General features: G+C 37.5%; 1 protein-coding gene across 8 annotated transcripts in view; it reads right to left on the bottom strand.

Moving 5' to 3' along the window:
• The window catches only part of PATJ (PATJ crumbs cell polarity complex component), a 409,036-nt gene that overhangs the window by 217,582 nt on the left and 174,748 nt on the right, over positions 1 to 16,706 (bottom strand). For all 8 annotated transcript variants that reach the window (XM_038000719.2, XM_038000715.2, XM_038000710.2 and 5 more), the window contains 2 exons: positions 15,652 to 15,729; positions 3,486 to 3,585 (listed from right to left, as the gene is read on the bottom strand). In XM_038000719.2, the coding sequence (XP_037856647.2) occupies positions 3,486 to 3,585; positions 15,652 to 15,729 (178 nt within the window). The remainder of the gene's footprint in view (positions 1 to 3,485; positions 3,586 to 15,651; positions 15,730 to 16,706) is intronic.

The following is a 16,706-nucleotide window of genomic DNA, read 5'->3' on the forward strand; positions in this document are numbered from 1 at the left end:
TTATTATTTTATTTCATTCAGAGACCTTATCACTATTTAAACTATCTGATTGTTTATAATCTTTCTCCCTACCAGAATCTAAGCTAATGAGAGCAATGGCCATGTTCCCTTCCATATTCTCAACACCTATAACAGTGTCTCCCCACGCATAACATCCAACTCAATAAACACTTCTTATCTGAATAAACTTTATAATTAAGTAACTAGTAAAGCCAGCTCTTAACATGCTTTAGACTAGTATGTGATGGCTCACGCCTATAATCCCAGCACTTTGGGAAGGATAGTATGAGCCCAGGAGTCTGAGACCAGCTGGGCAAAATAGCAAGATTCCATCTCTACAAAAAAATTAAAGGCTGAGCATGGTAGCTCACGCCCATAATCCCAGCACTTTGGGAGGTCAAAGTGGGCGGATCACCTGAGGTCAGGAGTTTGAGACCACCCTGACCAACATGGAGAAGAAACCCTGTCTCTACTAAAAATACAAAATCAGTGGTGGTGCATTCCTATAATCCTAGCTACTCGGGAGGCTGAGGCAGGAGAATCGCTTGAACCTGGGAGGCTGAGGATGCAGTGAGCCGAGATGGTGCTGCTGCACTCCAGCCTGGGCAACAAGAGTGAAACTCTGTCTCCAAAAAAAAAATATTAGCCAGGCCTGAGGTGGCACACACTTGTGGTACCAGCTACTTGGGAAACTGAGGTTTCAGTGATCCATGATTGTGCCACTGCACTCCAGTCTGGGTGACAGAGCAGGACCCCATCTTGAAAAACCCCCAAAAACCATGTGTATCTCATCCCTGGATCTCTCTAATAAAATCAGCACTTCCCTGTAGGCCGACAGCTTACATTGCAGCCATCTGCTGCAGAATCATGGTCCTTGGGAAAGTTACAGAGCCATACTTTCATCACTGTAAAAACAAAGGCTTAGTCTTCGGACAAGAATCTGAGAAAACAGCAACCCAAAATACTTTTAGTTTAGAACAGATGAGCAGAGTGTTCATTTAATATGAGTCAAGGAACAAAGAAAAACCCATGGGATCTATTTCAAAAGGGAATACTGGAAGGCCAGAGGCTTCAGGTTCACGTGCATTTCAAATGTGAATTATCTAACAAATACCTCCATACAGTTCAAACTCTTCTGGAGAAGGTTAACAGTAAATTTAATAGGGTATAAAATGGGGACGGTACACTGGGAAGGAAAAAAATTAGGAAGCAAAATGAAGAGAAAAGTAATATACACAGCCAAAATAGGTCTGCTGGAGAATCTATGAAATGTATAATATTATAGCTCAAGAATGGCTCAATATTAGAAGTCTTTTTCTGCATTTGAAGTAAATTAGTGTCCTTCTTGACCCCACTGCTGCCGTGTATATGTGCCTGTGCAAATGAGCTTGTAACTTTGGGGAGGACGCTGCTGAGTCTGCCTATTTTAGGCATAGAAGTGATATTTAAGAGAGAACCCCAAATCACTCTGTACCTATTTTTTTTTTAAGAGACGGGGTTTCACCATGTTGGTCCAGCTAGTCTTGAACTCCTGACCTCAGGTAAGCTGTCTGCCTCAGCCTCCCAAAGTGCTGGAATTATAGGCGTGAGCCACTGTGCCCAGCTCTACCTATTTCTGCAATCATAATGAGTTTTAAGTAACAGCAAGTGTCGATCATGTTACAGGTTCTGGAGTAAGAGTCCATGGGTTTGAACCCCATTTCTACTATTTGTTAGCTGTCTAACTTTAGACACATTCTTTAATTTCTCTGAGCTTTTATTTGTAAAATTAGAACCTCACAAAATTAGTATGTTGACTGAGTTAATAACACACATAAAGGCTTTAAAACAATGCCTGGTATATGGTAAACCAGAGCATTTAGTAGGTATCACATTGCCTGTACTAAGCTCTTCAAAAGCTTTTTCTCCTCTAATTGTTGCAACAATACTAGGAGGCAGGTTATAAGATATTCGCTCACCCCCACATAGATAAGCAAGTGTGAACCATGAAGAAGTTAAATAACTTGTCCAAAAACTCACAACTAGCAAGTAATGGAACTAGGATTAGAACATAATCTTAGGTGCACACCTCAACAAATACTGGCCTTCTAGGAACCCAGAATGTATGGAGTAATCAACAACTCAGCTCCATTCTGTGGCAGTTGCCCTGATATCTGTATCAGAACAAGGAAATATATTACACATGTGCACATACATATCAACTTTATATACCATGTGTAGCTCTCCAAAAAGAGACTGAGAACTAAAGCCCACAGTACACTTATCACACTTTGTTCCCATGCCTTTGCATTATCCCTTCCAGGGTGGTGGTTCAATCAAGACAAAAGGAGCGATGTGTTACTCATTCCATCGCAGACTCACTTAACACTGTTACTAAAAAGCAGATGGTATTCAAAAATGATTTATTGAATGCATGAAGAAAATGATGCTAGAAAGGGCTTTATAAAATTGCAAAGTACAATTCAAGTTTTTATAACATCAACTTAATTATTATAAAGTTACATTTATTTTATATTTTATTTCTATTTATATATTTGTTACTTATTAAGAAAAATATAAATAATTATTATAACCATAATAGGAGCTATAATACTTATCAAAGACTCACTATGTGGCAGGCTTTATTGCTTTATTTTAATCTTCATTACAACCCTATGAAGTAGGTATCATTATTGCACCCTTTTTATAGAAGAGGGCATATTTAAGGTCACACTCTAGGAACTGCTAGAGTAAGAATTTTGACTCAATTTTGATATTGAATTCCTTTTCTATATTGTAGAAGGGAAAACATTCTGTTAAGGAAGCATATGTTTCACATACCATAAAATTCACCAATTTACAATGTATAAGTCAGTGATTTTAGTATATTCACAAACTGTGTAACCATCACCACTATCTAATCTTAGAACATTTCATCACCTCCAAAAGAAATTTGGTATGCATTAGCAATAGTATACACTATACAGACATAAAAGAAATGCAAATTATTTTAAGTAAAGCCACAGTTAAATATATGTATGAATGGATATTTGATTCATCTAATGCAAAAGAAAATCGTGAGATGAATTTTAAAGGACAAAATACAAGTTGGTGGGCTTTCTGTGATTCTGCATTAGCAACATCACTTTGAGTAAGGCAAGTAATCAACAACTGAAATCTACATCCAACCCAGATAATTATGGGTCAACTTCTAATTTCAAAGACTAGGGACATTTTTCTATTCACAACCAAACAATAAGATTAGAAGGAAATATAGGAAAAATAGTGTACAGTATAGCTTCCTTCAATATTCCCTTTCTCAGTGTCAAAGGGAAAAGCTGAGGAAATGATGCCACAAAAGCTTAAAGGTATAGATTTGCTTTTTCAGCATACGTTCATGCACATTTTTGAAGAACTCACAGCCATATATTTGATAATTTACAACAGTCATTAAAACATAATTTAATAAGTTCTGCATCTACCCTAAATAGTGAAAAGGCACTCACGGTGGGTAAAGGCATCTTCTTCTTCATTTTCATCACTGTCATCAGACCGAGCTTTATAAGGAGGAGGGAGTTTCATCGGCGGTGGGGCAGTTCCTTGCCTCTGAAGATGCAAAATTTGAGAGAAGGGTTAAATGCTGTGTTTGTACAATGCTCTTCTTTCAATGACAAAAAGCATAAAAAGACAGTCTGGAAATATTTAGACCATACCCAACTTCATTCGTATCATGAGGATTGTAAAACAAACACAATGTATTCTTTTATGTTTATGTTATAATATAAAAGTGACTCTGTGATATAAACACACTAATGCAGAAAAATAGGAATTTAAAAGCAAGTTTTTAAGACTGTTACCTACCTAAAAGAATGCATTCCTTTCTCTAGTGAGAAAATCAGTTATTTGTATTTTATTTACATTGTAGAAGTTTAATTTTGTTATTAACCAGAAAATTCAAGTGAAAGACATTTCTAAAATAAATGTAAAAGTAAAAACTATCCATTGTATTAATTCTACAATGATTTAAACTTTTTCTTCAATTGTAGAAGTTACAGATTTTATTCTTTAAAAGACACGTGACAGACCAAGATTTTCTAACTGAAAATGTATTCATCTATAATTTATAGATGGTCAACACGCACTTCAACATTTTCAAAAAGAGATATCTTCACGGTGAATAATTATATCTGCATAAATATTCATTCAATTCACATATGAAATGATACAGCACATCAATATTTGGTTCATATACACAATTAAAGTAGAATTAAACTCTAGGATCAAATTACCTTCACAGAATGAAGACATTTTCTTGAACGATGGAAAAAATAAAACATGCCAAACTCAATGGTGAGACTCAAGCTGCTAAAAAGAATAGGAGCCGATATACCCAAGCACTTCACAAAAACCAACATAACTGGATTATGCTACAGGATTTCAATAAAGTACATTCAATTATGCTTTATATGACAAAACCACTAATGGCAGGATACACTTCAGTAAGTGGCCAATGAGTGGTCCATTACAGGAAGCAGGCATGTAATAAATTCCTCCAAAATAGAAAACACTATTTGAGAGTCATAAAGGAAAGCATACACCCTTATTTACTTAAGATAATGTCGAACCAAAGCAGAAACTATATACACTTGTAGAAAATGCAAAAATCTATAAAATACAAGAGTGATGACGGAAGATGCCAAATACAAAATGCCTCTTAGGCAAGAGGAGAATCCAGAAATGTGATCACTTTGTCTCTTTGATTCTTTTAAGTTGAAAAAAAGTTAAAACTGAGTGAAATGAAGAGTAAAGGCAAATGAACTCTTTTCAGTAAACTTTTCCCTCAGAACCAGGATATTCTATATCAAAGACAATACTCAGAACAAAGACAGCCAGGTTTTAAAATAATATTGAGATGAATTCTGTTTAATGGAATTTTTTATATCTAAGGCAAAATTGTACAACTGATTTATTTAATTAGTTTCTACTGATATTCTTGAAAAAGAATACAGAATAAGCATGTCCTGGTCTCCTTATAGTCTGAATGTGGATTGCCAGATACTGCACACGAGAGAAGGGTGTGTACAGGGCCAGGCTCTCCCCAGGTGTGGCAAAGGCAGCCGGAGCAAGGGATGTACAACCAGACCAGGTGATTATGGCCTTCAGGAGGGTAAAGCACAAAACAGACTCTGTGGTATCCTCAACTCTGAGAACAGTCCTGGGGACACAGTAGGCCTCCCTGAACGATTTGCTGAATGACTAAACAACTGGTTGTCACTCGTGCTGTTTGGGTTCCCTGACGTATTATTAACCTTAGAAAAATGTCAGAGATGCAAATAATTCTTGCTCGATATCATTGCATATTAATTGTGTCTGGTAGAGATGCAAATGATTTTAGTCCTGTAGAAAAGATCACTTCAAAGGTTACAGTTTTATTGCCCTGTAAGACATTAACCAGTTTTTTATCTAAATCGGAATCTTAAGCATTCTTTCTTTTAGCACTCTCTTCAATAGCACTTCACTCTCTTCAATTCTCTCTGCACCAGGCTTACCATCCTATTGGTTCCCTCATTAATGAGTTAAATAAATACCTGGCACCTGCACATTTTGCATAATTTTCAGTCATGTTTTTATTTTTTTCTTAAATTATGCTTTGAACAGTTTTGGAGGTCCCACAGAGATGCTCAAGCAGACTCACCTACCAGAACCAATTAAATTGTGATGCCTCAGAGATGCAATTCATGAGCTGTTTAAGCCCATTTACATGATTTTTTGGCACCCACAGTTAATTCCAAGTGGCAACAGAACTTTGCTTTTTTGAGAGTTTCTCTGATTTTTATTTCCAGTTCTATGATTTTGTTTCTGATATGAGACCAAGTTTGGTTCTGATACGTACTTGTAATTCCTCACTGATAGTAGAAATAAATGAAGTTTGGTTTTATGGTCTGACCATTTAGAGTTATTTGTTGGGATGAGAATCTATAATATATTGGTTCTATAAAGATCTATTCTCGACTGGTTGAGAGACAACAGAGAATGCATTTTTTAGTCTTTTTGTGTGCCTGTCTGTCTTTTTGTACAAGACCATGTCTTGGGTCCACTGGAAAGAACAGCTCTTTGACAAAAAACCAGTGGGGTTTTGCATTCCTGTGTCTACATTCGACATATGGCTATAGCTGCAGGACAGAAGCTGAACACATTCTGTGTATCTGCACTGGAGAAAGAAAAGTCCTTACCTTTCATTTTGAGTGTGAAATATTTTCCTACCTTCAGAGCATATTTATAAATTAGATGTAAATTTCTCAAAATAAAGAATCTCTTTCTGATTGCTTATAGAAATGAGCATTATTTAAATGTAATATTCCCAGAGTTTCCAGAAAATAGTTGACTAAAATTACATTACTTTAAATGTACAAGCCTTTTAATAATAATTTTAAGAATCTCTTTTTCACGAAAACCACAAACTCAGAATCATTTTTATATAAGAATCCTAATTCACATAATCAAAGTTCATAACCTCTTGAAGAAAGAAAATATGTGATATAACACTGAAGACAACCTTAGAAAATAGCCAAGAGTTTTTAGGAACCGTCAGTTAATACTAGTATTTCTTTTTTGTTTTGAGACAATCTCACTCTGTCACCCAGGCTAGAGTGCAGTGGCGCCATCTCGGCTCACTGCAACCTCCGTCTCCTGGGTTCAAGCAATTCTCGTGCCTCAGCCTCCCAAGTAGCTGGGATTACAAGCTTGTACCACCACACCTCGCTAATTTTTGTATTTCTGGAAGAGACGGGGTTTCACCATGTTGGTCAGGCTGGTCTTGAACTCCTGAAAAATGATCTTCCCACCTTGGCCTCCCAAAGTGCTGGGATTACAGGGGTGAGTCACTGTGCCTGGCCAATATTAGTGTTTCTATGAATCCTGATTGCCTATTCACTCTACATAATGCAAAACAGATCAAAAAACAGTGAACTGAGGCAAACGAGAATAAAACTAAAGACTTATGCAAGATCTGCTCATTGGTTTTTTGTTTGTTTAGTTTTTAGTCACTCTCTGTTTTTAAAGTGAATGATCTCAAACCAAACCTAGACCTCGGTTAGAAATGAGTTTCAGGTGATTTGTATCGTCCATGATTCTTGAGACCATGTCTTGCTTTTATACTAAGGAGAAAATAAGATACACAAAAAAACTTCTTCTAGTGATAATAATTTTTAAAGAGATACATTAGTCACCTGGCTTCCTAACCTTGAAAAGAGTATGCTCTCAAAGCATGTTGGGCACATTTTTATTTTCATACTAATTACATTCTCTTTATTTCACTCCACGTGGCACCCTGATCTGAATGCCTCTTATGGTGAAGGCGCCTTGTCATTCCAGAATGTAGCAAAATGCTTGGCATCTAAGATGCAATTTCAGAGAAAAGTAATACAGTAAAAAGAGCATTCAGCACTAAAAGACCATCCTGTAATGAAGATGTAGATTCTGATTTGATTTCTCCTGTTGCCACATTAATGCAGTGGCTAGGTGTTTTTCTTTGTGACAAATAACTCAGTTGACTTTTGGTATTACAGGTTCCTACTGGGGTTTTTACTGAATGCAAATACCCTTGCCATGCATTGAAATTCAACTGGTTTAATGGAGCAGTCCAAAGTTGATAATCACACACATACTTTTTTCTTTCCTGGGATCTTATGTGGAATTTTCCTGAACTGATTACATTATCTTGTTCCCAGATGTGGCTGGAGTAGCAACCAGTTCATTCACCTACGTGGTGTTCATTGTCTGTGTCCCCACGGAGTGTTACCTTATATGTTTCCTTTTTGGTGTTATATCCCCAGATTGTTGCACAGTAACTGGCTGACTCTAGGTAACCAATAAACACTTGATGAATGTTCACATCTTTGCATCAACATATGAATTGACAAAATTCCAGCAATAGGGTAGATTAGGTATTCTGAAGAACCCTTCTTAACCACATAAAAATGACAGATTAAAGTTTAAACAGTGCTTTTGTGACATGTGACTGAAGTCAGAAACAACTATAAATCCAAATCAGGAGGTCCAGTGGACCACTGGAAGGCGACACTTGCCTGGAGGGCATCTGCCAACCCTTGGAAACCTAAAGCCAGAGATCTGATTTGATTTTAGGATTCTTTATTCATTCAAGAAATATATATGACGCCAGGCAGTGTTCTGGGCAATAGAGGTAGAGTAATAATCCAACAGATGAGGTTCCTGCCCTCATGGAGCTTAAATTCCAGTCCCTTCCAAATGTCACATTTTGTGGGTTTCCATGTCTTGTCCCCAAATTACTTTAAAGTAGCAGTTACTGGCCAGGCATGGTGGCTCACATCTATAATTCCAGCCCTTTGGGAGGCCAAGGCAGGCAGATCACCTGATGTCAGGACTTCAAGACCAGCCTGGCCAACATGGTGAAACCCCATCTTTACCAAAACAATACAAAAATTAGCCAGGTGTAGTGGTGTGCACCTGTAGTCCCAGCTATTCAGGAGGCTGAGGCAGGAGATTTGCTTGAACCTGGGGGGTTGAGGTTGCAGTGAGCTGAGATTGCACTGCTGCACTCCAACCTGGGTGACAGAGTGAGACTCCATTTTGAAAAAAAATTAAAAAATAAAGTAGCAGTTACTGATTCTATCCTGTTTGCCTTGCCCCACTAGAAACGCAAGCTGCAAGATGGTAGGAATTTTTTTTGTTTAACAGCTTTAATTCAATATATTGAAGTATAATTGACATGTACAAAACTGCACACATTTAAAGGATACAATTTGAATCCATCACCACAATCAAGATAGTCAACGTAACCATCATCCCTAAAAATCTGTTCATGTCTTTTTTAAATCCCTCCTTCCCACCTCTTCCCCTGACACCCCATCCCCAAGGAACCACTGATCTGTTTTCTCTCACTACAGATTGTATTGTCTTGACTTTTATATAATCATCCAGTATCTACACATTTTTATCTAATGAGAGATAAGGATTTAATGAGTCCCAAGTGCCCCCTTGAGGCCAAGCAAGGTGGGAAGTTAGACTAAAAATATCATCCTCCCAAATTCCTATCCCTGAAAATAAAGGCTTGTTCCTCTAAAAGATTGACAAAGAATCCCGCAACTAATTACCTGCAATCTGTAGGGAAAAAGAAACACCTCTGCAAGCAATAACCACCATCTTCTGGAATCTTATATATTACCTATGCTTATTAATAGGTGTCCCCCCAAAAAACCCACAACAGCCTGATCATATAACATGTGCTACTGCTAATCTGAATATAATCTTTGTGATTAAAATCTGAACTCAAAGACAGTGGCCAATCAGTTTAAACAGACAATCCTTTAATTTGGTAAACAACCTAATGACACTTTTCCTCATCTTTTGCAAAAACCCTTTCCTTAAATCCTCAAGGAGTCAGTGTCTTGATTGGCCCCCATGTACATATGTGTAATTAAAGTTGTCCCATGGGTTCAATTCAGTTAGGGCTTTTTTCCTAATGGGGTGAAATCTGTAGTAGATAAAGGTTTAAAAAAATAAACAAGCCAAAATATTGATCACAGAAGATTTATTTCCTGGCCTTGGTCTTAGCTTGAGGTGGAAGAGAAAAAGAAAAAGAGGAAAAAGGTGCACCTTAAGAATTCCATACAAGTGGCCAGGTGCGGTGGCTCGTGCCTATAATCCCAGCACTTTGGGAGGCTGAGGCGGGTGGATCACCTGAGGTCAGGAGTTCGAGACCAGCCTGGCCAACATGGTAAAACCCTGTTTCTACTAAAAATACAAAAATTAGCTGGGCATGGTGGTACACGCCTGTAATCCCAGCTACCCAGGAGGCTGAGGCAGGAGAATCCCTTGAACTCGGGAGGCGGAGGTTGCAGTGAGCAGAGATCATGCCACTGCACTCCAGCCTGGGTGACACAGCAAGACTCTGTCTCAAAAAAAAAAAAAAAAAAAAAAAAGAATTCCATACAAGTTTAGATTCACTAAAGTTAAAGACCTGACTTCGTTTTATGTGTGTGGCTTAACAAATTCCAACCCAACATACCAAGCAAATACAAGAAGAAAGTCAACATGGTTTCAGTGATAGTGGGTATCTTAGTCTGTTTTCATGCTGTTAATAAAGACATACCCAAGACTGGGAAGAAAAAGAGGTTTAATGGACTTACATTTCCATGAGGCAGGAGAGATCTCACTATCACGAGAGTAGCACAGGAAAGACCCACCCCCATGATTCAATTATCTCCCACCAGGTCCCTTCCACAACACGTGAGAATTCAAGATGAGATTTGGGTGGGGAGACAGCCAAACCATATCAGTGAGTGAAATAGATGTTTAAGGTATTACTAAACGCTGCCACATATTAATAAAAGGGCCAATTCCCCCAGGATGATATAAAAATTTTAAACTTGGATGCACTTTAATAACTATCCTTTTTAATCACGAATATAACATTCATAATAACTACGTACTAGGCCATTAAAAACAAGTCTCAACCAACATCAAAGAATTAATATTACATAAACAACAATCTCTGATTATAGCTAAATTAGAACATAAGAACAAAAAGATATTTAAAAATTTTCATGTGGAAACTTCAGAATATATTTCTAAATACATTTTGGGTCAAAGATAAATCACATTGGAGCTTAAAACAAAAACAAAACAAACAAAAAACCCTTAGTACCAAAAAACAGAAATTCAATTTAAAATCTTAGAATGTAGTAAACAGGAACTTAGCAAAATTTAGGCTGGGGCAGTGGCTCAAACCTGTAACCCCAGCACTTTGGGACGCTGAGGTAGGCAGATTGCCTTAGCCCAGGAGTTTGAGATCAGCCTGGCCAACATGGCAAAACCTCATCTCTAAAAAAAATACAAAAAATTAGCTGGGCGTGGTGGTGTGTGACAGTGGTCTCAGCTACCTGGAAGGCTCAGATGGGAGGACTACTGGCAGTGAGGTTGCAGTGAGCCATGATTACCCCACTGCACTCCATCCTGGGAAATAGAGTAAGGCTGTGTCTTCAAAAAAAAAAAAAAAAAGAAAGAAAGAAAAAGAAAGAAAAAAATGTATAACCTTAAACAATTATTTTAGACAAGAAAGAAAGTAAATTAATAATCTCCACATTTAACTAAAGATTATTAAGGAGTGAAAAAGGGGAATGAATCCAAACAAAGAAGCAAGGCAATATAAAGATGAGAACAAAATTAATTAAGCAGAAAAAAGATATAACAGATAAGATGAACACACTTCAAAAGGTAATTCTTCAGAAAAAAAATTAAATGAAAAATTACTTTCAAGATTAATCAAGAAAAAGATATAGCAAATAATTACCAATTTTACTTTTTAAAATTCATTTTATTTTTCATTATTATGTTTTATTTTCTACCTTTTAAAAAATTTTTTGAGACAGGGTTTTGCCCTGTCCCCTAGGCTGGAGTGCAATCGTGTGACCACGGCTCACTGCGGCCTTCCCTGGCTCAAGCGATCCTCCCACCTCAGCCTCCCAAGTAGCTGGGACTACAGGTGCACACCACCACACCCAGCTAATATTTTATATTTTGTAGAGACAGGGTCTTGCCAGGTTGCCCAGGCTGGCCTTGGAACTTCTGCGCTAAAGCAATCCTCCTACTTAGGCCCCCTAAAGTGCTGGAATTACAGGCGTGAGCTACCAGGCCTGGCCATAATTCAGAATGAAAAAGAACCACTATGAATGGAGCAGAGATGATTAAAGTTAAGAGAAATGGCTGAGCGCGGTGGCGTAGGCCTGTAATCCTAGCACTGAGAGGCTGAAGTGTGCAGACTGCCTGAACTCAAGAGTTCAAGACCAGTCTGGACAACATGGTAAGACCCGTCTCTACTAAAAAAAATATAAAAATTTAGCCAGGCATGGTGGCACATGCCTGTAATTCCAGCTACTTGGGAGGCTGAGGCACAAGAATCACTTGAATCTGGGAGGTGGAGGTTGCAGTGAGCTGAGGTCACATCACTTCACTCCAGCCTGGGTGACAGAGCGAGACTGTCTCCAAAAAAAAAAAAGAACATACAAACAAGTTTATGCCAACAAATGTAAAAACTTAGGTGATATTAATATTCCTAGAAGAGTCAATGACCAAAAATGACTCTAGAAGAAATAGAAAATCAGAATGATTCAATAACTATTAAAGAACTAAATCAGTATTTTAAATTTTTCCCATATAGAAAACACAGGCCCACAATGGCTTCATAGGGTAGCTTGACTAAAGATTGAAGGAACTGATAATTTCTTTCATTCTTTTATTTATTTATTTATTTATTTATTTATTTATTTTTTGAGACAGAGTCTCGCTCTGTTGCCCAGGCTGGAGTGCGGTGGCACCATCTCGGCTCACTGCAACCTCCACCTCCCGGTTCAAGGGATTCTCATGCCTCGGCCTCTGGAGTAGCTGGGATTACAGGTGCATGCCACCATACCCAGCTAATTTTTGTATGTTTAATAGAGATGGGGTTTCACCATGTTGGTCAGACTGGTCTTGAACTCCTGACCTTGTGATCTGCCCGCCTTGGCTTCCCAAAGTGCTAGGATTACAGGCATGAGCCACCACGCCCGGCCGATAATTTCTTTTTTTATACAAACTCTCAGAAAACTTAAAAGAATACATGCTCCTACTAATCATTTTAGTAGTTTACCATAACCAAAGCCAGATTGGACAGTATATAAATGAAAATTTCCAGACAAATCTCACTCATGACCATGGATGGAAAAATCCTAAAAGAAGTATCAGCAATGGGCCCCCCCCCAAAAAAAAAATCATGACCAAATAAATTGCATTCTAGTAATTCAAGATTGGTTCAACATTCTGAAATCTATTAATATAATTTACTACATTAAGGGATTCAAGGAGAAAAAAATTTATACATGCACACACTTCTTTCACTAGAGATTAGTGATACATCTGATTAAATTCAATGCCCATGCCATTCATAGTAAAAATTCTTAGCAAAGCAGGAATGAAAGAGAGTATTTCCTTAACCTGACTGAAGCCACCTTTGCAAAACTTATTAACAGTGAGAAAACTATTGCAGTGAAAGAGATCTGACCTAACCAACTCCATCTTGCCTTTAACCTCCAATACCTTGGCCTTGTTCATCCTTGTGCATAGGCCAAGCTGACAATAGGAGGAATTTAGTTTATAGTTAAACTTTGGAACAAAGATGGCAATAGCTCTTTTCCAAAACAAACCCCCTACTTGCCTGGGGACCAGACCATCTTTGCAAAACCAACAAATTAGCCACAAGATTAGAAATTATGGTTTAGGAGTCATGCAGTCAGAAGCCACAAGATTCCTAACCTCCTCAGTTGCTTCCATGTATAAATGTTACTATTATAAAAACTAGTATTTAAGGTATTTTCCAGACTCTGCATTCTGATGGATCAGCCAACGTACCCAGACTGGTAAGTTTATCTGGTCTTCTGCCTCGCCTCCCCCAAGGAACTGACTCAGCGCAAGAGGACAGTTTTGGACTCCCTATGATTTCATCACCAACCAAACTAATCAGCATTCCCTATTCCCTAGCCCCCAAACTATCTTTGAAAGAAGACCCTAGCCTCCAAATTTTCAAGGAGGCTGATTGGAGTAATAATAAAACTCCAGTCTCCCATTTAGTCAGCTCTGCATGCATTAGGCTCTTTCTCTACTGCAATTCCCCTGTCTTGATAAATCGACTGTATTTGGGCAGTGGGTAAGATGAACCCATCAGACAGTTACATGACAGATTATCTACAAATACCTACAGTACACATCATATTCAATGGTGAAATATTAAAAGCTTTTCCTTAAATATCAGGAAGAAAAATGACAAGAATGTTAGCTATCATTAGTTCTATTAAACACAGTGCTGGAGGTCTTAGCAGACACAATAAAATGAGAAAAAGAAAGATTGGAAAGGGAAAAAGAAAACTACCTTATTCCAAAGTGTTTATTATTTATTATATGTATAGAAAATCCAAAAATAAAAATCTACATAGAATAAGAATTCAAGATTCATATTCTTATTAAAAATATCATGTATATATATGGAGCACACACACAAAGACACTAAAAGGTTCTATATGAAATAAGATTTATCTTTAGGTTGTAGGTTTATATTTTTATTTTTTTGTTTCACCATTATGGTTTTTCCAGTATTCTCCACTAGATTATTATATGTTTTAAAAGAATAATGTTACAAGATGTCAAATAAATATATAAAAGTCAATTTTGTGTCTACATACTAGAAACAAACAGAAAACACAATTTAAAGAGGTATCATTAAATAGCAAAATAAAATACCTAGGAATAAATCAAGATTTCAATATATTTTTTTAAAAATTATAGGCTGGGCGCAGTGGCTCACGCCTGTAATTCTAGCAGTTTGGGAGGCCAAGGCGGGTGGATCATAAGGTCAAGTGTTCGAGACCATCCTGGACAACATGGTGAAACCTTGTCTCTACTAAAAATACAGAAATTAGCTGGGCATGGTGGCACATGCCTGTAATCCCAGCAACTTGGGAGGCTGAGGCAGGAGAATCCCTTGAACCTAGGAGGTGGAGGTTGCAGTGAGCCAAGATCACGCCACTGCACACTGGTCTGGTGACCGAGCGAGACTGTCTCACCAAAAAAAAAAAAGAAAAAGAAAAGAAAGAAAATCATAAAAATTAAAAGAAATAAAAGAATTTAATAAATTTAAAAAATCATATTAATGGTTTAAAAGTCTCAACATCCAAAAGATGTAACTTCTTTCTATGTTAATCTATAGATTCAACACAATTCCAACCAAAATCCCAAAAGAAACTTTTGTGGAATTTAATAATCTGATTCTAAATGGATACAGAAAAGAAAAATGATATAAATCATTAAGACATGTCTAAGAAGAAGAAACATATAAAAAAAGAAAGTGCTCTATCAGGAAACAAGATTGATTACTAGGCTTTAATAATTAAGTCAGTGCAGCATTTGTACTGGGATAGACAAGTTGATCAAATAGGAACAAAGAGAAAGCTCAGAAACAGACTCCCCCTTGTAACCTGAGATACAGCAGAGTTGCACTGCAAATCAGTGGGTAAAGGTCTATTTTAAAACAGTGGGACAGCAATTCCCCAAGAGAACAATAAGTTCTCTTGATGGGAAAAAATAAAAATTCATCCCTACTGGACACCACATCTTAAAATAATTTTTAGGTCAACAGATTCTACTTCAATAGAGGTGGGCAAACAGGAATGGAGGATTAATTCTGATTGACAGGGAGGATAGTTTTCTCAGGAGAGATGACCTTTGATGTGGTCCTTGAAGAATGAAAAGGATTCTTATGGGAGAGCAATGTGGGAAATGGACTTCCAGGCGAGAGCAGCCAGATCAAAGTCTCAGTGTGGGAGGCACGTTCTGGGAATGGACAAACAACCAGCCTGTCTGAACAGGAAAGAAAGCTATAGACGTTCATGGCTGACTGGCCGTTTATAGTATTTTTGCATCTACGCTGCAGCACGTTTCGGTTCTGCATCTTGGTAAGAACCAGTTATACTCGCAGGAAAAAAATAAATAAACATAGTGCTTCTACAACACTGACGCTCATCAAAAAGCCACTTTTATTAGAGTTCAGATATGGAAAAAATAAAACCAAAAACATTTTTTAAAGCCTTGAGAAGTTCAAGTTACCTTTTCTTTCTTTTCTTGGGTGTCCTGGTTCTGGTTACTGGTGATTTTGTTGGCCTTGTTATGTACATTAGGAATGACCTACGGTGACAAAAAAAAGGGGTGGAGGGAAGAAAATATTTAAATGACATAATCATCACATTTTTTTTTCTCTGACATTCCAGAATGGAGAATTTTTTTTTTCAATCATTACATTTCTTTTTTTCTTTCTTTCTTTTTTTTTTTTGTCTGAGATGGAGATTCGCTCTTGTCGCCCAGGCTGGAGTGCAATGGCACGATCTCTGCTCACTGCAACCTCTGCCTCCTGGGTTCAAGCGCTTCTCCAGCTGACTAGCTGTGATAAGAGGCACCTGCCACCATGCCCAGCTAATTTTTGTATTTTTTGTAGAGACGGAATTTCACCAGGTTGGCCAGGCTGCTCTCGAACACCTGACCTCAGATGATCTGCCCGCCTCAGCCTCCCAAAGTGCTGGGATTACAGACGTGAGCCACTGTGCCTGGCCTATCATTACATTCCTAAATGTATTTGTTTAAACAGCTAAAATCTTAACTTTGTAACTTCATCTAAAGGGTAAAAATATGAGAAGTACAATTCAAAGCAAACAATAAAACTTGGAAAATCTGACAAGATACATAACTCTAAAATATTATAAAGTTATATATATGCCATCAGGGCATAAAAATGCAGGTTTCTGTATGTGGATCTAGAAGCTGAAGATGAAAGAGACTAAAAACACGGTCACATACTAACTGTCATCCAAACATCACATTTTGCAAGATAGAGTTTTAGGGGTGATCTAATTAATTATCCAAGAACATAGGATAACACATTTGTTTGGTAGATTTACCTTATTCATCATTGTACCCCCAGTTCAAGTATGTTATCTCCCACACTGTGTGTGCTCAATAAATATTCCACTATCACTATTAGCATAAGGATGAATTAACAAATCTATTCCCACCACTGAATAAGCTTAATGAGAGCAGAATTCAATGTTATTTTTCACTATTTCTCTAGTGTTCAGAAACGGCCTAATACATAGTTGTACATAATAAAT

The sequence above is a fragment of the Chlorocebus sabaeus genome, chromosome 20 (assembly GCF_047675955.1).
Source record: "Chlorocebus sabaeus isolate Y175 chromosome 20, mChlSab1.0.hap1, whole genome shotgun sequence".
NCBI classification, from domain to species: domain Eukaryota; kingdom Metazoa; phylum Chordata; class Mammalia; order Primates; family Cercopithecidae; genus Chlorocebus; species Chlorocebus sabaeus.